The 26,518-nt window shown below is 48.4% G+C and overlaps 1 protein-coding gene across 1 annotated transcript; it reads left to right on the plus strand.

Moving 5' to 3' along the window:
• Positions 1-2,899: 2,899 nt before the first annotated feature.
• ETV7 (ETS variant transcription factor 7) lies at positions 2,900-26,518 on the plus strand. The gene is made up of 8 exons (XM_044237930.1): positions 2,900-3,089; positions 4,829-4,958; positions 18,084-18,248; positions 18,627-18,752; positions 20,935-21,150; positions 22,749-22,891; positions 25,040-25,140; positions 25,244-26,518. The coding sequence occupies exons 1-8, from the start codon at positions 3,084-3,086 to the stop codon at positions 25,359-25,361; spliced, it is 1,005 nt and encodes a 334-aa protein (XP_044093865.1). The 5' UTR covers positions 2,900-3,083; the 3' UTR covers positions 25,362-26,518.

The following is a 26,518-nucleotide window of genomic DNA, read 5'->3' on the forward strand; positions in this document are numbered from 1 at the left end:
AAAAGAAAACACGAGTGCTGTGGATGGCCCCAGGGCTCCTTGTAAGGAAATCTTAAGCATTTTCTTCCGTGAGTGAAACTGAATGTCATCCTCAAAGCAGAGGACACAGAAATGGGTGCTTTCTCCTGGCCCTTCCCAGGGTACGGGGCCCTCCTGCCACCTGTTGGCCCCACCTTTGTTGCCTGTGTCCAGATCTGCAGGACCCTGTTCTTTTACCTCTCTGTCTACCTCATCAACCCTCCCCCTTTTTGAAGTATTACAAGTATTAAGAAAGTTATAAACTAGAAGCTCTATATATACATTTTGAGTTCTTTATAGGAAGAGTGTTATTTTAAAATGAATAATTTTTAAAATGAAACAAATATTGTTATTTTTTGAGCATGAAACAGCTTTGTGTATTTTTTTTTTTTTTTTTTTAGTTTTATTTATTTATTTATTTATTTGAGAGAAAGAAAGTGAAAGAGAGAGCAGGGATTGGGGCACAGGGAGCAGAGGGGGACGGAAGACTGACAAGCAGACTCTTTGCTGAGTGCAGAGTAGACATGGGGTTCAATCTCATGGCCCTGAGATCATGACCTGAGCTAAAATCAAGAGCCAGTCGCCTAACCAGATGTGCCACCCAGGTGCCCCAACACCTGTCATAGCTCTTTGTGAAGGAGGGATTCCACTTATTCCTGCTCACATGGGTTCAAAAGTTTGTAGACTTTGATCATATGAGCATCACTTCTGTCCTTCCAAAAAGAAATGTCCTCATTTTTTCAGTTTGTCTTAGGCAATGCCCATACAGTTCCATCATTATTTAGGTTTTGGCTTGTTGGCATGGAACAAATGCTAAAAACATCTTTCTTATTTTATTTTACTCTTTTGATAGGCATAAATCAAAACAATATTAAAAAGTTTCCAATGAAAACTCCTGCTCTTATTTTCTATCCTGAATCCCCTTTATGTCTAGAAGCTTGCTACATATCCTTTTGGAGCTTCTTTTTATATATATATTAAATAAATACATATATATATATATATATATATATATACACACACTTACACACAAAATGTAGCATGTAGTACACATTGTTCTGTCTGTACCATGATTTTTTTGCTTTGCATGGTGATCAGGCACTATTCTAGTTGTCTTACAAATGTTAACTCATTTACTCCTCATAGCAACCTTATGAGACAGGTATTATTATTAGCTCTGTTTTACTGGTTTTTTTTTTTTAAGATTTTATTTATTTATTTGACACACAGGAAGAGAGAGAGAGAGCACAAGCAGGGGTAGTAGCAGGCAGAGAGAGAGAGAGAAGCAGACTCCCCACTGAGCAGGGAACCCAATGCAGGACTTGATCCCAGGATCCTGGGATCATGACCTCAGCCAAAGGCAGACGCTTAACTGCTTGAGTCACCCAGGTGCTCCACTCTGTTTTACTATTAAGGAAACAGAGACAGTTAGTGGAGAGAGGCTATAGAGAGGTTAGCTAATTTATCTAAGGGCACATAACCAGGAAGTGACATAGCTGGAATTCCAAGACAGCCAGGCTGTCCTCGAGTCTAGGTTCTTTTTGTCCCTGTTTTTAAAAAGATTCACTTATTTATTTGGGGGGAGGAACAACAAGAGAGGGAGAGAGAATCTCCAGATGACTCTGAGCTGAGCATGAAGCCCGAAGTGGTGGATCTCACAACCCTGAGATCACGACCTGAGCAGAAAAGAAGAGTCAAACACTTAACTGAGCCCCCCAGAGGCCCCTGAGTCTAGGTTCTTAACTGCTATGCTATACTGCCCCTTGGAGAGCTTGCCATCATCATGGAGTTCTATTAAATGGATCTACCATAATCTATTTCATCAGCCCCTTTTAATGGATGTCCAAATCGCTTCTAATTAGTCGTTATCATAAGCCAAGCTGGAATAAATAACACGTACATTTTGGATATGTGCAGGTCAATTTATCGAATACATTTCTGTATTAATGTGCATTTATAACTTTTGCCAGATCTCGCCTTTCTGCCTTCCATGGGGTTGCCGAGTGTCCTCTGTTCCCCTCAGCCTCTCCAGTAGAATAAGTTAGTAAACGTATGAATTTCTGCCAAAATAACGGGAAAAAATGTTATCTCAAAAACTTTAATTTGCACATCTTTTATAAGCACATCTTTTATAAGGAGCGTCTTCTTTGTTTCCGGGCCATTCAACACTTTATGTGGACTGCCTATTCATATCCTTTGCTCATTTTCTATTGGGTTTCTGGCCCCATCTTAACTAGTTTTCAGGAGCCCGTGATACATCAGTGCTAAGCCCTCTTTGTAACAGCATCTATAGCTTCGGAGTTTCTGCAGAAGGTTCAGGTTTCCTTCTTTTGTGCTGGTGTGGTGGCTTATCTGGAGCGGCCAGAGGCCTGGGGAAAGGTTCCAGCCAGTATCCACAGGGTACTAGGGTCGGGAGTCAGGAGGAGTAGCACAGCCGCTCTGACAGTGGGGCGCTGCTGGGATGGTAGGGCCCAACGGCAGGCCGGGCTGGGGTCAGGGCCAGGAAGGGTAGAGGCGCCTGTTCCAGGCGGACAACCTAAGAGGTCCCCTCCCATCCAAATGCGGAGACACACAGGAATGACATGAAGTTGGTCTGTTGCTGTCCTGACCCAAGGACCAGGGGTTCCCTCGGCTCCCCAGATTCCGCAGAATCTCACCTCCGTGCGCCTGGGAGCCAGGGCCAGGCTGCCAGAGGGGACGTCCTCTAGCGGGAGGCTGCGAGCGGGACCGACGCCTCCTGGCTGGTGAGCCGAGAGTCCCCGCCGCTGCGCTCCCGCAGGGCCCGGCTCCTGCCCTCCCCGGAGCCCGCTGGGGCGGGAGTGGAAGCCGGATCCCGCTCTTTCGTTTTCGTTTCCCGGAAGGATAGCGATTACCGGAGCGCTCTGAGACCTTCCTGGCCCGGGGAACCCGAGGGCACTTCTCGAAAGAGATTTCCTCCTACGCGACCTTCCAGTTTTGGGGACCCAGTTAAGGGGCGAGGGAAGAAGGGGCTCAGCGCGCCGAGCAGCCGCGGCCAGGGGAGCGCTCACGACTCACAGCGCGGAGCTCTCTCACCTCCACCTGTAATGCAGGTAAGAGCCTGGCGGAGGAACACCCCCGCCCCCGGGCGCACGCCTTCGCCGCCCCCTCCCCCAATCCCTCCTCCACCACTTCTGTTTCTGTACTCAAGTTATCAGAACTTTTTCCTGGCTGGAATCTCACTTTCAAACGCATTCCCAAACCTCACCATTCATCCTTCACCAGCCCTCCCTTCTCACTCACCTCCGGCCTCACTGTCTCTCTTCCCACGCTCCCTCTACCCTCTCCCCCTCCCCGCCCGATGTTATATACTGCCCCTCCTTACCTCCGCCTCACCCCTACCATCATCCAGTTGTGACGTCCCTGCAAGTTCCTGCGCAAACCAGACCCGAACCGCTGGCAAATGCCACCACAGAGGGGCCCCCACTTCTTAGAATTCCTTCTCCATTTGTCATATTTCCCCAGCAGTCTCAGAACCGCCCCAGAGCAGGGACCCCTTCCCACCTCCAAAGCCTTTCTCCACCTCCTCTCTCCAAGAAGAAGATTCCAATCCAAATCCATATTTTTATCAGACCTCGCCCTGGCTTTCATGCTGAAGCCCAGAGCTCTCTCAGTAGCTCCCAGGCTGGCATTTCCCAGGCAGTGAAAACCCCGGAATTGGCGGGTTCTCCTGCTTGGAAGAGGGTAGAAGGGTCCACAAGGGGCTTCCTGCAAGGGTGAAACCTTAGACTCTTCTCCGACTGGGCATGCGCTGCTCTCAGGCTGCAGCCTCTGAAGCTGGGTTACCTGGGATACAGCATTGGGGGGGTGCTGTGGTGGGGGTCAGCCAGAAACATGGTGAGAACTACCCCCAAAAGGTGTTAAATCCTCCTCTGTTTTGTGGTTCCAGACCCCTAGTCTTTCGCTGCAGGCTGCCGTCCTCGGACATCGAGAGATTAATGTAATTCTCTTGAAGATTCTAGTTTGAGAAAATGACGTGCTGTGACTGGTTTCACTTTTACTTTTCACGGACTGGCACCTGTGGCTGGGCATAAACCCCAAAGTTACTCCTGTCACTTTTTTCATCCCTCCGTCCTGAAGCATGACCCATATCATCTCTGAGGCTAACCTGGTGGTAAAATTGTAAAGATACAGGCTTCCCTTGGTGAGACCTTGGGATTCAGAAATGTACCCTTCCTTTTCCTTCCTTGAAAACAGCATTTACTTGTTGGTTTATTTATTTCTGACTTAAGGTCTCTGTATCCTGGCCCCTCAGGTTCCTTGTGTCCTCTCACCAAGGTCCCAGTGACTATTCCTAGGCTCTTAGGTTTCCAGCTTACAAGTAGAATCTTGGCGGGGAGCCTTCTGTGGGGTGAGGCACGTGCATGGAGAACTTGAATCAGAAAAATGAAATTTATCATGTGTCCACTCTGTACAAAATGTTGAAGTTACCAATCTGAAGACATACACGGTTTCTACCTTGAAATTTTTTTTAAATTTCTTATTTATTTGAGAGAGAGAGAGAGAGCATGAGCACAGGGGAGAGAAACAGAGGCAGAGGGAGAAGCTGACTCCCTGCTGAGCAGGAGCCCTACATGGTTCTGAATCCCACGACCTGGCATCATGACCTGACCCAAAGGCAGTCACTTAACTGACTGAGCCACCCAGGTGCCCCCACCTGGTTCCTACCTTTAAGATAGATGCAGAGACAGATGCTCTTTCCCTTTAAGAAAAATTCTTAATACATTTAAGGATGATGGAGACTTCACTGAGAAGGCTTGTTTTTGACTGCCCTGGTTTTTCCTCTTTCTAGGAGGGATCACTGGCCAGCTCTTCCGTGAGGCCGGAGGCAGCCACACCACCCCTGGGCACCCAGGCCAGATGTGAAGCTAGAATGAACTTGCTGGGTGAAGGGGGAATCTGCAAGCTACCAGGAAGACTCCGTGAGTAGAGAGGAGGAAAAAGGCTGATGTTTTCCTTTCTTTTTTTTTTTTTTAAGATTATTTATTTATTTGAGAGAGAGAGCAGAGGAGGGAAAGGGCAGAAGCATAGGAGGAGAGAGAGAATCTCAAGCAGTCTCACTGCCCACTGAGTGTGGAGCCCTATGATTTGGGGCTGGATCTCATGACCTTGAGATCACGACTTGAGCAGAAATCAAGAGTCTGATGCTTAACACACTAATACCTCCAGGCAGCCCAGACTGATGTTTTTAAAGGACATAAATGTGACCCATGAACTTCTTACTTGAGGAACTACCTTCCCTCCATCTTCTATGTCTTTGCTGGGTTTTCTTTAACTTTTCATTGATGAGGAAGTCAGAAGAGGGAAACATGAACGCTCACAGTGGGGAATGTGGTTACCATGGCCAAGGGTGAGGGCAGGGCAGGCAGTCTCCTCATTAGTAAGAGGAGGGTTGGGATCAAATGAGCTATAGGATCTCTTCCAATCTAAAGACAAGGAGTTGGGGACACTCCTTCCAATGAGGTAGTCAGATGGAGTTAAACAGTGAACAAAAATTCTGTGTATGTAGAACTCTCTTTTAAATAATTACGTTTAACTGTTATTGTTTCAAAAGTTGCATATATGTATTGTCAAAAATTGGCAAGTGGTGGGGAAGCATAGGAATACGTAGAACAGGGAGTATGGGTGGCTCAGTCAGTTGAGCATCTGCCTTTGGCTCAGGTCATGAGCGCAGGGTCCTAGGATCGAGTCCTGCGTGGGGTTCCCTGCTCAAGGGGAAGCCTGCTTCTCCCTCTCCCTCTGCTGCCTGCTCACTCTGCTTGTGCTCTCTCCTTCTCTGTCAAATAAATAAATAAAATCTTAAAAAAAAAAAAAGGAATATGTAGAACAATCAAATCAATCCAAAGAGCACCACAAGAAACCAACTGGCCATATCTTTTTATTTCATTTTCCTAAATTATGCTCTTGCCCGAGGAAGCTCCTAACCAGAGAACAGGCCATAGATTCATGTATTTATGCCTATATTTCAACTGCCAGAGCTGAGAGGTGGGAGAACTAAGGCTCAAGAGCAAGTGGGCTCTCCATGCTAAGGCCAAACCTTGGTCCTGCTGATAGTCTTCTAAGAGAGTTTTCAACATACTTCCTAAGCCACAGGAATCATAGGCTAGGTAGCAAGCTGCGTGCCAGTGGGAGGTCTTAAAGTGGGTGGGGCTCTTGGGGCAGCGTTGGGAGGTACCTGTGATCTGGGCTTGGAAGCATCCAGGCCATTTCTTGCTAGGCTCACCCAGTGGCTGGAACACTGCCTAATTGATTTCACATCCTTACCAGAATGTTGGGTATGACTTCATAGGCCTTGGGAAGACCAGGTTGCCCCCAAATGCCTCTGCCTCTCCTCTCCATAGCCTGGCATTCTTTTAATGAGGAACAGAGCCTGTGGGAAGATGGGGATTCATGGATATGAGAAAGCCACGGAGCGTGAAGGAGGCCCTCATGCCTCAGAACTGTGGTGGAGGGAAGTAGCTGTGGGATCTAGGGAGAGGAGCAAGGAGCTCTACAAAGAACCTCTGTTGCTTTGTTTTGTCCAAATGCCAAACCTGACTGGTAGCTTGAGGCTCAGGGATGTTCTAAAAAGATATTTGGCAATGGTTACCTTGGTAGGAGGGTAGGATTTGGGCTCTGTTTCCAGCCCAAGTCACGGTGATGAGGGAAAATGGGACTTTGGGGCTGGACCTAAAGACCCTGGGTGTTACTGCTGAGAAGGACATTTGATGTCATCTTATGGCAGCTGAGGACACCGATTCTCAGAGAGGGATGGAATTCTTTGCAGGTCCCACAAGGCCCTCCAGATTACCTCCTATGGTCTCCCCTATCTTCAAAGTCTATTTCCATAATTGGCACACCAAGTCCTAGGATGTTGACACTGATAGAGAACCTAGATGCTGCCTCGGGTAATTCACTCATATTCCAAATAAGGAAATTGAGGGCCAGAAGATTGTGTTCTGCCCAGGTCAGTGACCTCCCTGCCACTGGGTGCCTAACTCAAGGTTACTGGGTAAGAGGGTACAGGAGGAGGAGTGGGGATTTAGAAAATGTAGTAGTCATCACCTTGGTAAATACAATTATGCCAGCCTTTTAATTTTTTGAAGCCTCCTTTGATGGGGCCCCTCTGAAATGGTTACCAGGCCCTCCTGCCCATTTCTAGTGACAAGAACTTCCTCTCCTCTTCAGCCAGTTGGTTCCCTGGTTACTCAGTTCCGGGAGCAGGGTCATGTGATCTATTTAGAACTCCTTAGGTACTAATCCTATTGACTTTGATTAGATTTCTCCAGAAGCAGACCCTGAAATACTTCCCCACAGAAGAGAGAAGGAAATCTAATTTAAATTTAAATTGTAGGGGCACATGGGTGACTCAGTGGGTAGTGTCTGACTCTTGGTTTCAGTTCAGGTCATGATCTCAGGGTTGTGGGATCTCTGCCCTGTGTTGGGCTCTATACTCAGTGCAGAGTCTGCCTGGAACTCTCTCCACTTGCATGCAGGTTCTCAATAAAAAACTAAATAATAAATAAAATCTTCTTTTTTATGATTTTATTTATTTATTTGACAGACAGAGATCACAAGTAGGCAGAGAGGCAGGTAGAGAGAGGGGGAAGCAGGCTCCCCACTGAGCAGAGAGCCTGATGCGGGACTCGATCCCAGGCCCCTGGGATCATGACCTGAGCGGAAGGCAGAGGCTTTAACCCACTGAGCCACCTAGGTGCCCCTAAAATCTTTTTTAAAATTTTTAAATTGTAGCACTGCGGGCAACTGGAGCTCACTCCCAATGGGGACCTCTGGGGAGCAGTGAGAGTATACCCTGATTCCACCCAGCCCCAGGGTAAGGAAGCAGGTTCTTCATTCGCCCTAGGGTAAGGCTGCTTCCATTGACTCCACTGCAAATTGAGAAGACCCCTCCTTTGGGGAGAAGCTGAGCCAAACCCAGCCAGGGCTTGGCTTGGCTTCATCCCCACTTTTCCATTCCTCTTCAGCTTTCCACGTCGCCCTTTGCATTGTCTAAGTCAGGTGCAAAGTCAGGGGCTGACATTCGGCCATTTGGCGGCCTTCAGAGAGTAGAGGTGAAAGCCAAGGACCATGGGCATGCCCAAGTAGCATTTTCTATGCTTCTCATCTTAGGTTTCATGAGTCATATTTACTTCTGAAAATATTCAGGCAACCCAATTCTGGCCCTTAGTAAATACCTAAAAGTCTTAAAAGATAGGGTATACGAAATGACTCATTTTCCTCTCAACAACATCCCAAATAAGCAAACTGCTGACACCTAATGAAGGGTTGACCTTTCAGATGGCTGGGGTGATGTCATTCCTGTTTCTTGAAATTGGGTTTCCACTGCTGGGCATCTCACTGACATTTATCCTCAGTTGCCCATTCCATTCCCTCCTTCACCTCTGGCTTCTCTTCTAATCATCATGGTGATTTGCCTCAGCAGGAAGGTGAACCAACAAAACGAATCTTTTTTTTTTTTCTCCTTCAGTAGCAATGTTTACTCATCTAAACCTCACATTCTTTTTTTTTTTAATTTTTAACTTTTTATTAACATATAATGTATTATTAGCACCAGGGGTACAGGTCTGTGAATGGCCAGGTTTACACACTTCATAGCACTCACCATAGCACATACCATCCCCAAAGTCCACAGCCCAACCACTCTCTCCCTATCCCCCTCCCCCCACCGCCCCCCCACCCCACAACCCTCAGTTTGTTTTGTTAGATCAAGAGTCTCTTATAGTTTGTCTCCCTCCCAATCCCATCTTGTTTCATCTTTTCTTTCCCTACCCTCCAAGCCCAAGCCCCCATGTTGCCTCTCAAATTCCTCATATCAGGGAGATCAAATGATAATTGTCTTTCTCAGATTGACTTATTTTGCTCAGCATAATACCCTCTAGTTCCATCCACATCATCACAAACGGCAAGATTTCTTTTCTCCAACAAAACAAATCTTGCTTATAGCTTTGTGAGCTGGCAATGAGGAGAACACACCAACAATTTCCCTGTAGAGCTTATATTTCCGTGTTTATTTGCCTGACAAACAAAGATGTGCATTAGAGTAGTTCAAAGTTCCCTCTGAGGATGACTGTCCAGTCATGTCACAGGACGTGGGCTGAGACGGAGGGGCTGGATCCATGAGGCTCCAGCACAGTGCCCTGCACTCACAAGAAGACTCACAATGATGTCTTCTTCTCTGGAAGTGGAGAGCGGAAGAGGATTCACACGGCCCCTCCCCGCAGTCTGCATCCTGGAGGGTTTTCCCAAGGCCAGGATGAGTCAGGAGCTATGAAGGCAGTCCGGCCCCTGGGACCCCTTGCAGGAGCCGGGCTGAGGTCCCCCAGGGAGGGAGTCTGGGAGGAGATGATACAACCTCTTGGGACACCTCAGGGGATTTTGAGAAGAGGCAGTTTAGAACTGGTCACCAGCATGGCCGCATTTGATAACAGAGACACTGAGACTCCACATGAGAAAGTCATCTGTGCAGCTGGTGGCCAGAGGGTCCTCACACCGAGAACTTAGTTCGGTCCTGACTCTGCATTTTCCTGGAGCTCATTCCCTGGCCCCAAAACAAAACAAAACAAAACAAAACCCTCTTGAACTTGAACTTGCCACCATTGGATATAGAGGAACCCGTGTCTCTGCCTTTTGAAATTGATTTTCAAAGCTCCCAGGTGTGAATAAGCCATGCAAAGAGACCATAAAGTGTCACCTGCAATTTTCAGATGTCATGGGCAGAGGGATGACACCTCTCGGCAACTCCCTGGCCATGCCAAACAAGGGAACAGGCCCTTGGGGGAATTCCAACAGATGAACTTGCTGCTCAAGTTCGCACACTTCATCTACAGAGAGTCCCCTGGCACTTTATTTTCCCGTGTACACGGGTCTCTTGGAAGGCTTGTTGACATGCAGGTTCTGATTCAGTAGCTTGAGGGTGGGGCACAGCCTCTAGTGAGCCCTATCTTTAGTAGACTTCTGGGTGACACTGCTGCTACTGCTAGAAATACATTTGGGGGCTGCCTGGGTGGCTCAGTTGGTTAAGTGTCTGCCTTCGGCTTGGGTCATTACCGTAGGGTCCTGGGATCAAGTCCCACATCAAGCTCCTTGTTCAGCAGGGTGCCTGCCCCTGCCTTCCTTTTTCCCTGCTTGTGCTCTCTCTGATAAATAAAGAAAATCTTTTAAAAAAAAATACATCTGAGGGACTCATTTTATATAGCTATGTCCTAACAATGCTTTTCAGTTTTTGGTCAGGACTTACTAAGGAATGAAACCAATTTAGTGGGTCAAAATAAGTATGTTTAAAAAATGAAATAGAATATTTCATGAATACTTTGGGCTCTTTATATATACATGTGTGGGGGTCATGATATAGAATGCATTTCTTTTTAAACTGTGGGTTGAGGTCAGAATGGTATGAGAAACTCTGCCCTAGGTTGAGGCATATGAGAAGCAGTAAGTTAGATGGATGCAGGTGCCAAGAGAGAGGTGGGGTGGGGTGAAATGTGGAGGCTGGAGGCTCAAAGGGAATGTTCTGGAAGCTTTGAGTATTCACAGTGATGTTTCCACCTGCCAATGAAAGAGAATGTGGCAAACAACACACAGATGGGAGATTCCAAAACCCCATGATCTGACAACAAAGAACCGCCTCCTTCCTGAAGTCACGGTCAGGGATAGACCATGTGCATCTTTGTGCTGATTAAAAAGATCTCTCCTTTCTGAGGAAGCCAAGCCAAAGCCAGCCAGGGCTGGGCTTGGCTTCATCCATACCCTCCCATCCCTTCCCTCCAATGGTGCCTTTGTGCAGGACACAACACAACTGTTTGCACTAGCCCTGGCCCAATGTCTGGTGACCATAAAGCTAAGTATGATTACCAAGAAAGGCCATATCAGCTGAGAAAGTCAGGAAAACAATGGTGTGACAGATTTGAAGACCCTGGACAGACAGTGACCCTCAATAAGCCAAGGACAAGCTACAGCAATCATGGCATAGAAACAAGCTGCTCCCTCTGTTTTCAGGCAGGCTTCATCAGTGAGGATGTTGGTAATCATAATACATATCATTTGTTGAGTTTTTACTCTTGCCCAGTCATTGTGCTGGGCATATTGTGTTTACTGTGGTTAAATACACTTAAATGGGCCTAGAAAGTAGATTCTTATTATCCCCGCCTAACAGATGTGAACACTGATCTTACAGCAGGGAGAATGATCTTGTCCATAGTCAGCCTCCAGTAAAATAGTGGGGCTGGGATTCAAACTCGGGTACCTCAGACCCTACAGCTGTCACTCTCTCTGAGCAACAGCCTCCGGTGTGGGATGACGGCGACTCCCGTTTTTATCAGACTGGCCAAGCACTTTACAGTTTCTTGTATTCTTCTTGTGAACCCTGCCAGGAAGGTAGAAACCAGCTGTTGGTTCTGGATTTGGTTGCTCATGATTTGTCCAGCTCTGTCATTCTAGAGGTCACTCCATCTAGCAAACTGCAGGGGTATGGTGAGGAGTAGCTGGGAAATATCTTTGCTCAGGAGGGGAGGGGCAGCTTGAGGGGTCTTAAGATCAAGACAGAGGAGTTTTGACTTGCTGAAGTTCATAGTTGGGAGTCAGTTTCTTGAGCAAGAGAGTGAAAGGGATGCCATGGAAAGAGAGACCTGGTTTGGGTGAGATTGGAAGCTGGTCAGGACGCCTAGAAGTCTTTCACCTCACTCATTTAGACAGTTTATATTTATTGAGCATCTACTATGTGCCAAGCATTGCTGTAGGTATTGGAGAGATAGCAGTGACTGGGACTGGCAAAGTTTGTGGTCATGGAGCTGACATTCTAGCGGGGGATACAGTGACTGCTTAAGCAAGATGCCCAGTGATAAACACAGTGGAGGGTCATGTGGCCCAGATGGGGAGGGGAGGCTTTGAGTCCTGCCTTACTCTTGGGGGTGGGTGGAAGGTAGTGCTGACTCTTCAGGGAGATACACAAACCCTCCAGCGGTGTCTGGGACCCACAGTCTCTCCAGCTTCCCCAGCTGGGGACTCTGTCCAGACCTGTTCCAGAAGCCAAGAAGCAGTTGATCTGGAAGTCCCCAGTGATCATGTGGTTGGAGCTGGGAGAGTAAGGTGGTATCAGGCTGGAGTCTTGAGACACAAAGATGGTTGATGTGAGGAACTGAAAATACCATGGATCACAACCAAGAGAGGGAGGAGCCTAGGCAAAGCCCCTGAGGGGTGGTCAGACTGGTAAGGGGAGACTCCGTTAGGCTCATCCCAGACAGGGTCAGAAAGATGTCTGGGGAGGCGGGGGCGGATAGTGGATGCCTTAGATAACACTTGCCAGCAATTATGGAGCTCTTAGGTGTGGGAGGCCATTTGCCAAGCTTTTTACTCGTGTCACCTCGGCTAACATCAAGAGCTCCACTTGTGTTGGAAGGCACAGACCACGTGCCAGACCCTGGTCTTTACATTGGTTATTCCGTAGAATCTTGATGACAGCCCCATGTTGCTGGTACTGTATTCCGTCACCACCCTCGATTTGCTGATGAGGACACTGAAACACAGTCGTTTTGCCAGTTTCCAGCTGGCCTGCCACCATCATCGATCCTTTATGTTGTACGTTTCTCCTTTTCCTTTAGGGATGATTTACATACCGTCCTGTGTTCAGATCTCAAGTGTACAAACGTGGACACACTTGTACAGCTACCACTGAGATCAGGAACTAGACCATTTCCAGTGCCCCAGCAAGTTTCCTTGTCCCTCTTTCCAGTCCATTCCCCTCCAAGTGGCCAAGGGCGACTGCTCTTCTGATTTCTCCCCCTATATTAGCATCTGTTCTTGATGGCATTTTTATGTCGGGCTTCTTTCCTTCAGCAGAGTATCAGTGAGCTTTAAGCCATGTGTCCTGAGTAGCAGTGTTTTGTACTCTCTGTTTTGCATTGCATGGAAACATCACAACGTGATTGTCCGTTCTCAGACTGATGTGTATTTGGAATGTTTCCACTTCTTTTCTATTATGACCACAGCCACTGGGGACATTCGCATACATGTCTTCTGGTGAATGCATTCCCACCATGGCTCTTAGGCGATGCTGGATTGCACAGAATGTAGCCTGGGCTCCTAACCCTTGCTCCATCCTGCCCCTCAAACAGCACAGCAGCCCCGCCAGGCAGTGAAATGTTATCCCATTTCACAGAGGAGGAAATGGAGGCTCAGAGAGGTTGAATAGTTTGCAGGTGACTTGGCCAGCAAGGGGCTGAGCTGGGGACCCAGAGCCTGGGGTTGGAGATTTGGCCCTGAGCTAGGTGGCTGATCCACTGCTTGGAATTTGATCCTTCCCTGGGGGCTCAAATCCTAATTGGAAGGCCCTTTATGCCCCTAGTATTCTTTAAAACACGAGGAACAGGAAGGTCCCTTTTCCGTACTTACTGGACTGGAGGTGCCAGCAACAAAGGGATGAAAGGTGAGGATAGGCGTGAACCAGAGGTGATGAGAGAAAAACTAAATCTCACTCCGGGGCAATGACAGGCTTCATTGTCAAGTTCTACTGTGTGATCTCAGAGTCTGTCACAGGCAGCTTGGGACATCCCCAGCCCATGTCTCTGGACTGGGTAGCAGGACCACATCTGTGGTTGATACTGTCTGCCAAGTTTATAGTTTCCTTCTCTTCATGTAGTTCTAGTGTTTCCCTGGAGGTAGGATGGCTGGGGAGGATGTGGAATCTATCCCCACCCTCTGGCCAAACAGGCCCGTGTACTCCTCTGACTCAGGAATCATAGTCTTAAATTTTCAGGCCGACAGTCCCAAATACTGTGAAAAAGGCAATGCCACAAAAATGCAATGGCCCATGGACCCCCAAGCCCCAACAGCCCTGGCTGGCCAAGGGGCCCGCCCCTGACACTTCTGAATCTCGCTATCTATTGGGTGGTTTCTAGCTTTCACACCGCTCAGCTTTTGTGTCTCGGGCCCTTCTGCAATCACTGGGCTGATCTCCCACGGAGACTCTAAATTCCTCTTTCCACCAGGAAGGTGTCCTTTTCCCTGTCTTCCTGCCAGGGGTAGGTGTTATCATTAAAAAAATGCTATCTCATTCTCTGGTTGTGTCTCTCCCTGACTAGTGAGGTGTCACGTCTTGCCACATGTTTATTAGTGGATTTGTTCTGCTGCAGAGATGCTCAACTGGAGGCAGTTTTGCTCCTCTCCCCTGGGGACACGTGGCGACGTCTGCAGACATTTTGGGTTGTCACATCTTATTGGTGTGTGTGTGTGTGTGTGTGTGTGTGTTTGCTGCTCACATCTAGTGCCCAGAGGCCAGGGATGCTGGGGAACATTCCACAAAGCTCAGGACAGCCCCCACAGCAAGGAATGATCAAGGCAAAACGTCAGTAGTTCTGTGGCTGAGAAATCCTGCTTCACTGTAAATTGCTGGTAAGACGTTTTGTCTTGGAAAAAAAAAAAAGAATCCATTTGGAGATGCTCTTTACCTTGATAGACATTAGCCCTTCATCTGTCATCTATGATGCAAATATTTCCTTTTATTTTGCTCTCTTTTAGTTTCGTTTATAGTCTCTTTTACCACACGTACAAAACTTAATATAGTCAAGTCATCTTCCACTTATGTAACAGCCTCTGAGTTTCCCGTCTTGGTTGAGGTTTGAGGTCCCCCACCCGACCCTTGTTTAATGCATGTGGGTTTCCTGTTTCCACTTTTTTTAAAAAAAGCTTTTATTTTTCTTCTTTTTTTTTTTAAGATTTTATTGTTTGACATAATAAGAGAAAGAGAGAGACAGACAGAGAGAAAGTGAGATACTACAAGCAGGGGAGCAGCAGAGGGAGAGGGAGGCTCCCTACTAAGCAGGGAACCTGACATGGGACTCAATCCCAGGACCCTGGGATCATGCCCTGAGCCCAAGTCAGATGCTTAATGGAATGAGCCACCCAGGCACTCACAATTTCTTTTGAGGTTTCTGTTGTTCTATTCATTAAGCCTTAATCCCATCTGGAACTGATTTTTCTAAGTGGATACCGGTGAAGGTCCAGATATATTTTTTTCCAGCTGGGGGGGGAAAAAAAAACAATTGTGGTTTTAACATAGCTCAAATTCACTATCATTTTCCACTGAATAAAAACCCCTATTGTGTATTAAATTTACACCCACGTGCATGTGCACATATTTCTGGGCTCCATCTTTTTCCCTGATATTTGTCAGTCTCAGTAATATCATCAGATCTTGATGATGTGGCTTTGTGATATGTAGTACATGAAGGCCAGTTGTCACCTCTGTTCTTTTCTTCCCCCTTACTTTATTGGTTAGTTTCAGAAATTTCTTCTTCTTCATTATTCATTCTTAGGTCCCCAAAGAAAGTTAAGGGGAAACTCTCCTTCCTCCCAAACTGGGCTGTGTTGCTCTGCCTTCTATGTTTGGAGCCCAGGGTCCTTTCCCTCCATGTGGCTGAGCAGAATTGTCATTAGACAGTCATTGGATACACCCTCCTGCCAGCCTCACTCTGTGCCAGGTCCACAGCAGGGGCACAGTGCCTGGCACATGGCCCATGCTTCTTAGATATTGGCTGAATTGATGACAAATGGGTAATACACTTGTACTTTTTCTTTTCTTTTTTCTTTCTTTCTTTTTTTCTTCCTTTTTCTCTTTCTCTCCCCCTCCTCCTCCCCCTCCTCCCCTTCCCCTTCTTCCTCCTCCTCCTCCTCCTTCTTCTTCTTCTTTTTGTAAACATGAAAGCAAGTTTTATTTCTTTTGCTGACCAAGACAGTCACAGGGTGGTTTAGTCTTTGTCACTGCAAAACTGTGGCCTTGGACAGGTATCTCCCCTGCCTCAGTTTTGCTACCTATTGCACCAGCCCTGATGAGCCCCAGCCTCCTCCCACTGTGACACAGGATCCTCACAGGGCTGAAGCGTTCTTGGAAGGAGACACACCACACAAAGCAAAGCACCAGGCTGCCATCATGGTGGGCACAGGGCTGGGGGCCCTAACACTTTTAGGGGCCCACAAAAAAGTTCTGATTTCTTTTGAAGTCAAGAGAAAAAAACTAAACTTTTAGGCAGAAGAAAGTGTTTTTACTAGGGAGAACGTGGTTGGGTTATGGACATTGGGGAGGGTATGTGCTAAGGTGAGTGCTGTGAAGTGTGTAAACCTGATGATTCACAGACCTGCATCCCTGGGGCTAATAATACATTATATGTCATTAAAAAACAATAAATTTTTAAAAATTTTAAATAAAATGTTTTCACATATAACAATACACTCATCTTTCTCCAATGCAGTCATAAAATAAAATTTTAAGTATATTTTAGTTGAGGAAGGGGCCTCTGAAGGCACAGGCCCACAAGAGTCACAAGGTGGCCTGGTTAAACACAACCCAGATTAGGGAGGTAAATAACTGACATTAGGAGCATAAGAGGTCCAAGCAGAGTAGACATGTAAGGAGGAGGAATAAAAGAAAGCAGCTCCTTGTCTGGGTATTGCCAGAGACAAGAACACACAAGCTGGAAATGGGTACAGGAGAATTCTTTGTCCTCTGGGCTTTTCCTTGAGCAAACCCAGACCTGAGCTGGCACAACAGAGCAGAACAGACACTTCTCCAATCAAGACATACAAATGGCTATCAGACACATGAAAAAATGCTCATCATCATTAGCCCTCAGGGAGATTCAAATTAAAACCACATTGAGATATCACCTTACACCAGTTAGAATGGCCAAAATTAACAAAACAGGAAACAACATGTGTTGGAGAGGATGTGGAGAAAGGGAAACCCTCTTACACTGTTGGTGGGAATGCAAGTTGGTGCAGCCTCTTTGGAGAACAGTGTGGAGATTCCTCAAGAAATTAAAAATAGAGCTTCCCTATGACCCTGCAATTGCACCCCTGGGTATTTACCCCAAAGATACAGATGTCATGAAAAGAAGGGCCATCTGTACCCCAATGTTTATAGCAGCAATGGCCACAGTCGCCAAACTATGGAAAGAACCAAGATGCCCTTCAACGGATGAATGGATAAGGAAGATGTGGTCCATATACACTATGGAGTATTATGCCTCCATCAGAAAGGATGAATACCCAACTTTTGTAGCAACATGGACGGGACTGGAAGAGATTATGCTGAGTGAAATAAGTCAAGCAGAGAGAGTCAATTATCATATGGTTTCACTTATTTGTGGAGCATAACAAATAGCATGGAGGACAAGGGGCGTTAGAGAGGAGTAGGGAATTTGGGTAAATTGGAAGGGGAGGTGAACCATGAGAGACTATGGACTCTGAAAAACAGTCTGAGGGGTTTGAAGTGGCGGGGGGGTGGGAGGTTGGGGGTACCAGGTGGTGGGTATTATAGAGGGCACGGCTTGCATGGAGCACTGGGTGTGGTGAAAAAACAATGAATACTGTTTTTCTGAAAATAAATAAATTGGAAAAAAAATAAATAAAATAAAATTAACACAGTCACAAAAGCAAAAAAAAAAAAAAAAAAAAAAGAATACGGCAGCCAGAGAGACCTGGATTCTGGACCTGGCTGTACCTCATGCTGCCCGTGTGACCCGGGAGTAGTCAGCTTCCGGGAGCCTCAGCTAACTTATTGGGAAAACAGTAACAATAACATGCCTTCTTCACAGGACTGTTAATTATTCATGGAGCACCGCCTGTGGTCCAGGTGCTGTCCTTGGTGCTGAACACATATACCAATGTGTCCCCGTGCATCTAGCCTGGTGCCTGGCATGGAACAGTTCAGTAAATATGTGTTGAATTAAGAACTGGAAAACAGGCTGGGGTACCAAAACTAAAATAAGTGAACACATACATAATGCACATATAATGATGAACATAAACTTAAACTTATAACTATGTGAAGTGCAATGAAAAGGAAATCAGGTGCCAGGAAGGAAAAGAACAGAACATGGTAAGCAAGAGGGAAACAGGAGAGGACAGCATTGGTGCAGATGTAGCATTCTGGGTGGGTTTCTTGGAGGAGGTGACATTCCAGAGAGGGCCTGAAGTGGAAGGATGAGTGACTGTTGTGGGGAGAGCTCCTGCCTCTGCCCTGTCCTCTCTCCCAGTCCCTGTCCCTGTGGTTGCAGGCATCCAGCCAGCACTCTGGAGCAGGGAAGATGTGTTGTACTGGCTGCGCTGGGCTGAGCAGGAATACTCTCTGCAGTGCACTGGGGAGCATGGGTTTGAGATGAACGGCCGAGCCCTCTGCATTCTCACCAAGGATGACTTCCGGCTTCGTGCACCTGGTTCAGGTCAGGGGAACTCACTGGATTCCCTCTAAAATGTTCTGATGGAAACCCAGGTAGGCCCAGGAGGGAGATGGAGGGAGATGGATGCATTGGTTGGAGGAGCATGCTCACGTCTCAGCATGGCAGATGTCCCCCTTTCCATAAATGTTTGCCTGGTCATTCCTTGCAAGAGCAGGCCTGCGGCAAAGGAATCTGTTTGGTTGTTTGCGGAGACCCAGAGGTATGTCCTGCTGTCGTTTCCCCTCCACTTCCCCATGGCTCTTGTCTTCTCTACCCACTTCAACTCTGCCACTTCTCATCTCATCAGTACGAAGCTTGTGACTGACCCCAGCCATCACCCCAGAGTCAGGTGACTGACTTGCTCCCTTCCTCCACTCCTAGGTGACGTCCTCTATGAGCTGCTCCAGTACATCAAGACCCAGAGGCAAGCCCTGGTGTGTGGACCCTTTTCTGGAGGGGCCTTCAGGCACAAGGTGTCCACTCAGTGCTGCCCCTGCCTCCTGGAAGGTGAGGATCTCTTCTCCGAGCTCTGGGACTCTCCCCCAAGTTGGCCTCACTGGGAAGGATGGCAAGGCTTCCTCTAGGCAACCTAAGGGAAGAAGCAGCTGTGTGGGCTGAGCTCCCAGCTCCCCTCTGCCCTGCCTCCTTAGCCCTCACCCTGGCCCCTGTGACTCTCTCGGCAGCCCTCCTCCTCCTGTCTCCTCATTTCTCTGCTCTCTTCTCCAGCAAAGCATTTCCTCTTCTCCTGATCTCCCTGTGGAAATTGTCCTTATTAGGGATTGTAGCAGCCTGAACTTGGGGGTGTCTCCATCCACCATCAGTCCTTATCTATTATCATGGCCTACAACCCAGTGGGTCATTCCCCCTCCCCTCAAACTCTTCCCTGGGTTTCCAGAACACTCCACAGTCACTCCTTCTCAGTTTCTGGCTTCTCTTTTTCTTCCCTATTTCTCAGTGTTGGGGTACCCCACGGCTTGGGGGGCTTTTCTCTATCTGGACTCAGACCTAGGGTTTTAAATACCATCTAGTACTAATGATCCCTACATATGCCCAGATCTCTGTGAATTCTAGATTTTCACACCCCACACTGCCTACCCTACACCTCTCCTGGGATGTCTAATGGGCCTCTGAACCCTAAAAGCTCCTAAAGCAAACACCTGAGTCCTGCCCCACTGCCCTCCCCACAGCCGTGCTCCTCTTCCAGACTTCCTCATCTCAGCAAACTGCAACGTTATCCTCCCAGTTGCTCTGGCCAAAATGTTGGACATCACCTTTGATTGCTTGCTTTATCTCCCACTCAAATCCCCACCATCAACAAGTCCTATTGACTGTATTGGAAGAGAAGGTGAACCATGAGAGACTATGGACTCTGAAAAACAATCTGAGGGGTTTGAAGTGGCGGGGGGGTGGATGGGAGGTTGGGGTACCAGGTGTTGGGTATTATAGAGGGCATGGCTTGCATGGAGCACTGGGTGTGGTGAAAAAAATAATGAATAATGTTTTTCTGAAAATAAATAAATTGAAAAAAAAAAGTATCCTCAAAATCTATCCAGAACCCACCCACTTCACACACCTCCCCTGCTGCCCATGGCCCAGCCCTCATGACCAGAACCCACTCACTTCACACACCTCCCCTGCTGCCCATGGCCCAGCCCTCATGACCAGAACCCACTCACTTCACACACCTCCCCTGCTGCCCATGGCCCAGCCCTACCACCTCTAGATGCCAGCACTGGTGTCCTTGTTTTCACTCTTGACCTCCTATCATCTATTCACAACAGGGTAGCTAGAGAGATCCGTAAGTCAGATTCTGTCGCTTCTATGCTCAAAATCTTCCGATGGATCCCATGATATACTCAGAGTCAAAGCCACAGTCCTTACAATGACCTCCTGTCTTCCCCTGGCCTCCCGCACCCTGCTCCCGCTCGCTCATGCTGGTCTACCCACAGTGGCTTCTTCATTGAACAAGCCAGAGACATTCTTGCCTCAGGGCCTCTGCTCTCCCCGCCAGGAATTCCCTCCTTTAGATACGCACATAGCTCACTTCTCTACTTCCTTCACATATCTGTTAGGTGTTAACACTTCAGTGAGAACTTCCTGTACCATTATGTACCTCTGTCTTTCCCAGGATTTCCCATCCGCCTTATAACGTTTTATTCCATCCCCCCTCATATTGTATACTATTTCTATTTCCTTTTTTATTTTAATCATCTCTCTCCCTTTCCAACCACCGTCCCCCGCCAACGCCCCCACTGCTACAATACAAGCTCCATGATAGCAGGGGCTCTGTTTTTCAGTTCAGTGGTATGTCCTCAAGGTTTTTAGAACAATGCCGGCTCACAGAAGGTTCTCAATAAATATTTTTTGGGGTGCATAGAGAGGACATAGGACTGAGGTACAAGGCATCTGGATTCTGGACCTGGTTCTGTCATCCCTTGGCTTTGCAAACATTTTACTGATGAGGGAATAGATTTGAGAGATTGAGTTACTTGTCTGGGAGCTGGGGTTAGCACCTGGTCTATCTGGCCCTCACACTAGCCCTCTGTGCCTCCCTGACCTTCCAGCTTGGAAGTGGATGGAGGAAGAGCATTAGAAGTGCTGCCCACAGGGCTCCTAGTCATGCCATTAAGGGGTCTGGGCTGGGGGAGGCTCTGGGCCCACATAATCAATGGTACTTACCTGCTTGCAGAGGGAACTGGGCCACTTCCGTTGGCTCCCCAAAGCAATGTCCTGCAGCAGCCATCACACCTGGGGCTGGCCAGCAACTCAAGTCCCCTGGCCAAGTGGCCCCTCAGCAGGGAGGAGTCCCTCAACGTATCACACTGTGCGGACCTGGCCTGCAGGGCTAAGGGAGCCTGCTCCTTCCCCACCATGCCACAGGCCCCCATTGATGGCAGGATTGCTGGTGAGTAGGAGACCATGTGCCCCTGGCCCAGAGGGAGGTGTGCTGAGGCCAAGTCCCAGGGGTGGGTGGCAGGGAGGAGGGCTGTTTTCAGCTTGAGAATGAGTCTGTGCTGGGTTGTTGGGGGATATAAGGTGACTGACCGTATGCCGGCCACAATCTGGACGCAGCAGGCAGCGCTGTCCAGGGTCGCCAAGCACACCCTTTCTCCAAGGCAGGGACAGTGAAGCCGGTCATAGTCCGTGAGATTGGCATGGCATACTCTTCTCCTTCGAATTTTTATGTATTTCTTTTTAAATGGTTGGGTGCTTACTGGGTGCTGGGTGTGATTCTGAGAACTTTATTTAATCCCACACCAGCTTTTGGAGGTTTGTGTTAGACCCATTTTATAGCAAGGAAAATGAGGCAAGGAGAGGTTAAGTGACTCCCCCAGGATCAATCACACAGCAGTAAGTGGCAGAGCTGGGGTGTGACCCCAGGAAGTCTGGCTCCAAAGCCTGAACGCTAAGCAGGTGACACAATTCCACTCTACATTCATCAGTAAAGGGTTGATTAAAGGCCACCAGACAGACTGACAGATAAATCGCCTGCTCAACTACCGCCAAGGGGTGGTTTGTTCTAAGACACCACAGAAGGGGCGGAAGCCTAGCTTCTGGGTTGGAAATGGCTGGGAATCACTAACACACAAATATCAGGTCTTTTTAATAATGATGCTTAATATTCTTTGAGCACTTGGGGCACCTGGGTGGCTCAATGGGTTAAGCCTCTGCCTTCAGCTCAGGTCATGGTCTCAGGGTCCTGGGATGGAGCCCCGCATCGGGCTCTCTGCCCTGCAGAGAGCCTGCTTCTCCCCACCCCGCCGCCACCTACTTGCAACCTCTCTCTCTCTCTCTATCTCTCAAATAAATAAATAAATCAATAAATAAAATATTCTTTGAGCACTTACTCTGTACCAGATCCTGGGCCAAGGGCTTTTGAGTTTATGTTACTTAATCCTCATATCACCACCTATAAGGAAACTGTGGCTTGGAAGAGGTTAGGGAATCTGCTGGAAATGACCTATCTGCAAGACTCAGGGAGGGGGACTAAATCTCTTACTCCCAGGCCCTCTCTGCCACTTGCCTTCCAAGATGGCACGTTTGATTTTCTCAAGGCCTCACCCCAGGGGGTTCGACAGGGTGGATTTAATAATCCCAATTTAATGGAGAAGCGGCTGAAGGGATGAATCTGGAGACAGGTACAGGCCACTGGCCACGCTCTGGCACCCCCACTGCCTGCCCTTGCCACCATGAAGGATGTTGGCTAGGTTAGACACCTTGGTCTGTGTGTCACTAGGAGACTTCGGTGACTGAGGAATCTGTCCATACCTCTATGAGCCCATTCCATCATCTTCCTGGGGATAAAGGTAACCACTACCTAAAGTTATGGGGAATAAATGAGGCAATGAACCCCCACACACGTGTCTGGTCCTGTTGAAGCTGTCATCTTGACCATCCCACTGCATGCCTGGGCCCTAGCCTAGAGAGCGCCAGAGCACCTTCCTAATGCCTGTCCTCATGGCTCCAGGAAAGCTCTGTCTACACCCCTGTGCTCAATTGCAGACTGCCGGCTGCTGTGGGATTATGTGTACCAGCTGCTCTCTGACCCCAGGTACGAGCCCTACATCCGGTGGGAAGACAAGAATGCCAAGATCTTCAGAGTTGTGGATCCAAACGGGCTTGCCAGACTCTGGGGAAACCATAAGGTAAACCACAGCCAGCAGGCGGGGTGGCCTCCACACATCCAGAAGAAGACAGAGCAGGGGTTCAGAGTGGACCTGTCAGCTCTAGGGGATGGTCCTCAACTGACCGGGTAGGGGAGGGCGTCCCCAGCTTCCTAGCAGCTCCAGGAGTGTTGGGATCAATTTATTCTGGGAGATCCTGGAGGACAACAGGATGTTACTTCTGAAGGATGGGGACTGTCCCTGAAACTCAGGGGTCTTGCCATCTACTCGCTCGAACCCACTTTTGCTTAGCACTTGAGATTCTCAAAGCATTTTTACTTGAATTGTGCAATATGTGCTGTGGGGCAGTTGGGCCAGATGAGGAGACCAGTTTCCTGGTTTCCTGGAGAGAGCTGGGGTAGAAACCCAGATCTCAGGTCTTGTGTGGCTCCGGGCTCTACTCTATTTTAAAGATTGGTTGATTGATGGATGGATGTATTGATTTGTGGTGGGAGGGGCAGAGGGCGAGGGAGAAGAAGAAAAGCAAACTCCCCGCTGAGCAAGGAGCCCCACTTGGAGCTTGATCTCACTACGCCAAGATCACGACTGGGGAGAAAATCAAGAGTTGGGCTCTCAACCAACTGTGCCACCCACGCAGCCCCGCGGTGCCCCCTCTTGTTGCCTCTCAGGGTATTGGTGGCTGGAAGGATGTAAATGACTCAAAGCTGCATGTGTTCACCTGGTTCAGTCCCCATGTAGTACAGGGAGGGAAACTGAGGCCCAGAGAGCAGCATTTCCATTTAATGAGCATATGCTACATGCCGAGCATTGTGCTAAGTGCTCGAAGGGTTTAGCTAATTTAGCCCTCACAATGCACCTGCAAGATAAATGGTCTTATCCTCATTTGGAGGCCAGGGAAACGGATGCAAAGAGGCAAGGAAACTTATCCGAGGTCCCGCAACTGCCAAATGGCAGAGCTGGGGCTTACGGTGACACTAAAGCCCAGCCTCTTTGCCCTTACTCTGCACTGTTCAACCCTCAGAGAGAGAAAAGATAAAATGACTTAGCGAAAGTCACACAGCTTGTGGTGATTTCCTCCTACTGCTGTGCTCCCCTTCCCCTGCTGTCTCTCTGACTGTGTTTTCAACTAAATATATACGTATTTGATTTGTTGCTCCGGGTGACATTTACTATTTTTTTTAAAGATTTTATTTATTTGTCAGAGAGAGAAAGGGAGAGAGAGCGAGCACAGGCACACAGAATGGCAGGCAGAGGCAGAGGGAGGAGCAGGCTCCCTGCCAAGCAAGGAGCCCGATGTGGGACTCCATCCCAGGACGCTGGGATCATGACCTGAGCCAAAGGCAGCTGCTTAACCAACTGAGCCACCCAGGCGTCCCTGACATTTGCTATTTAAAAACAATGCATGAAGGGTGCTAGGGTCATTCAGTTGGTTAAGATCTGCCTTCGGCTCAGGTCAAGATCTCGAGATACTAGGATCCAGCCCCGCATCAGGCTCCCTGCTCAGCATGGAGTTTACTTCTCCCTCTGCCCCGCCCCTCCTGCTTGTGCCCACTCTCTCTCAAATAAATAAATAAGATCTTTTTAAAACAAATTATTTTAAAAAATAAAAGCAACAGCTGATTTACTTCTGCCCCATGGTTCTCAACGCTGTAGATAGTGCTCATTATTTCTCCTCCCTCCTTCCCCTGCCTTTCTCCTTCCAAACTCAAAAAACTCTTAGAAATGCTGACAACAATCCTGACTGAAGGGGTTAGGAAACCACCCAGTTCAATCTGCTCCTTTCTTTTCCTTTTTCTTTCTTTCTTTCTTTCTTTCTTTCTTTCTTTCTTTCTTTCTTTCTTTTTTAAGAAATGGAGGTAGTGGAGGATGGGAAGCAGGGAGACAGAGACAGATACTTTTTTTGAGAGAGAGTGAGAGTGACCATGGGGAGGGGCAGAAGGAGAGGGAGAGAGAGAATCCCAAGAAGATACCTGGCTGAGTGTGGAGCCCGACATGGAACTCGATCTCCCAGTCCTGAGATCATGACCTGAGCTGAAAGCAAAAGCCGATGCTTAATCACCTGAGCCACCCAGACACTCCCCAACCTGCTCCTTTCCAGGTGTGGAAACTGAGGCTTGGAAGGAGTGGGGTGGGGAGAGGAGGGTGATGTGGGACTGCTTTGCCTTCTAGAACCGGGTGAACATGACCTATGAGAAGATGTCTCGTGCCTTGCGCCACTACTATAAGCTGAACATCATTAAGAAAGAACCCGGACAGAAACTCCTATTCAGGTGAGTAGCCTAGGGGCCAACGTGAAAAGGGGAAGTGGTGGTGTTGGGTGGGCTGGAAGCAGCTGGGGCAGGAGCTGATTTGCAACTGGGGCTTGACTTCCAGATTTCTGAAGACACCCAGCAAGGTCAGCCAGGACGAGGACAGCCGCCTGGAGCAGCCAGAGAGCCAGGAGCAGGACAGGATGGATTTCAAGGAGAAGATGCTGGAAGTGTCTCCGTGAGGGTCAGGTGGATTCTGGGCACCAAGGACTGATGGACAGAAACTGAGTATCTCTTGATGGCAGCTAGCTGCCCGGTCGTCTCTGCCTTCCTCACAGAGCAGCAGGGATCCCCCATGGGTTTTGCGCTCACAGGATCATCACCGTTGTCTCAGACCTCAAAGCTGCCTGGGCACCCGGAAGGCTGAGAACTGGGAGGTTTTACATTCTGGACACTGTGGGGGACATCGTTCTTGAGTAAGGCAACCCTGGGGCTCAGTGGGGTGTGGGAGTGAACTCTCTCCCTGCCCTACCCCTTGCTACCTGCTCAGCTTGGGAGCAGTCACTGGGCACTAAAAGAGTCTCCAACTCAGCTCCTTCAACTTACAGAAGAAGGTAGCAGAGGCCCCTCACTGAGCCTTAGCTCCTTCCTCTTTTGTAAGAGGGACCTGTCAGTCTTAGTAATAACATCTAACAACGCTAACTGACATTGAAGTGACCCCTGTGTACCAGGCCTCTTACTAAGGGTCCTGCCCATATTTTATCTCATTCCATTCACACACCAAACCCCCAAGGATTAAAGATGGGGAAACAGAGGCAAGGCTTGCAGAGCTGGGATGTCTTTTCAGGCACAGCTCTGTTCCTTGGCTGGTCGGTTGGTGTTAGTGATTCTGCGTGTCTCTGGGGCCTTTAGTGACTCTGGGGCCCTTCTCAAGCCAAGGCCATGGCCCTGCCTCTCTGCCCTCAGCATCTCTGGTGAATGGTTTGCCTCCCTTGGCCCAACCTTCTTTCCTGTTTTCAGTCCTTTGGTGACGCTGTGACTCTGACCCAGCCGAGAGTGCCTCTGCCTCCTGAACCTGTCATCTCCTACCCACACCTGCCACATGACCTTGGGCAGGTTGTTGTCTCTCTCCGGAACTTCAGGATTCTCTGTAAAATGTAGATGCTGTTTCCAACCTGACCTCACAGGATTGCTAGAAATCTCCGTAGGACAACATTGGTGACGTGCTTAGTGTGTACCTGCTCTGTAGGGACCACTTAGTCTGTGTTCACCAAAAACATGCCACAAACTCAACTGAATCTGTGTTCAGCTTCTCTTCTTTTCTCCCCAATGCCCCAGGAGTGGCCAGGGCCTTGCCAGGGGCTCAGAGCCTCTGCCCTGTGTAACCCTTCCAGTAAGG

Source organism: Neovison vison, chromosome 1, assembly GCF_020171115.1.
Source record: "Neovison vison isolate M4711 chromosome 1, ASM_NN_V1, whole genome shotgun sequence".
Taxonomy (NCBI): domain Eukaryota; kingdom Metazoa; phylum Chordata; class Mammalia; order Carnivora; family Mustelidae; genus Neogale; species Neogale vison.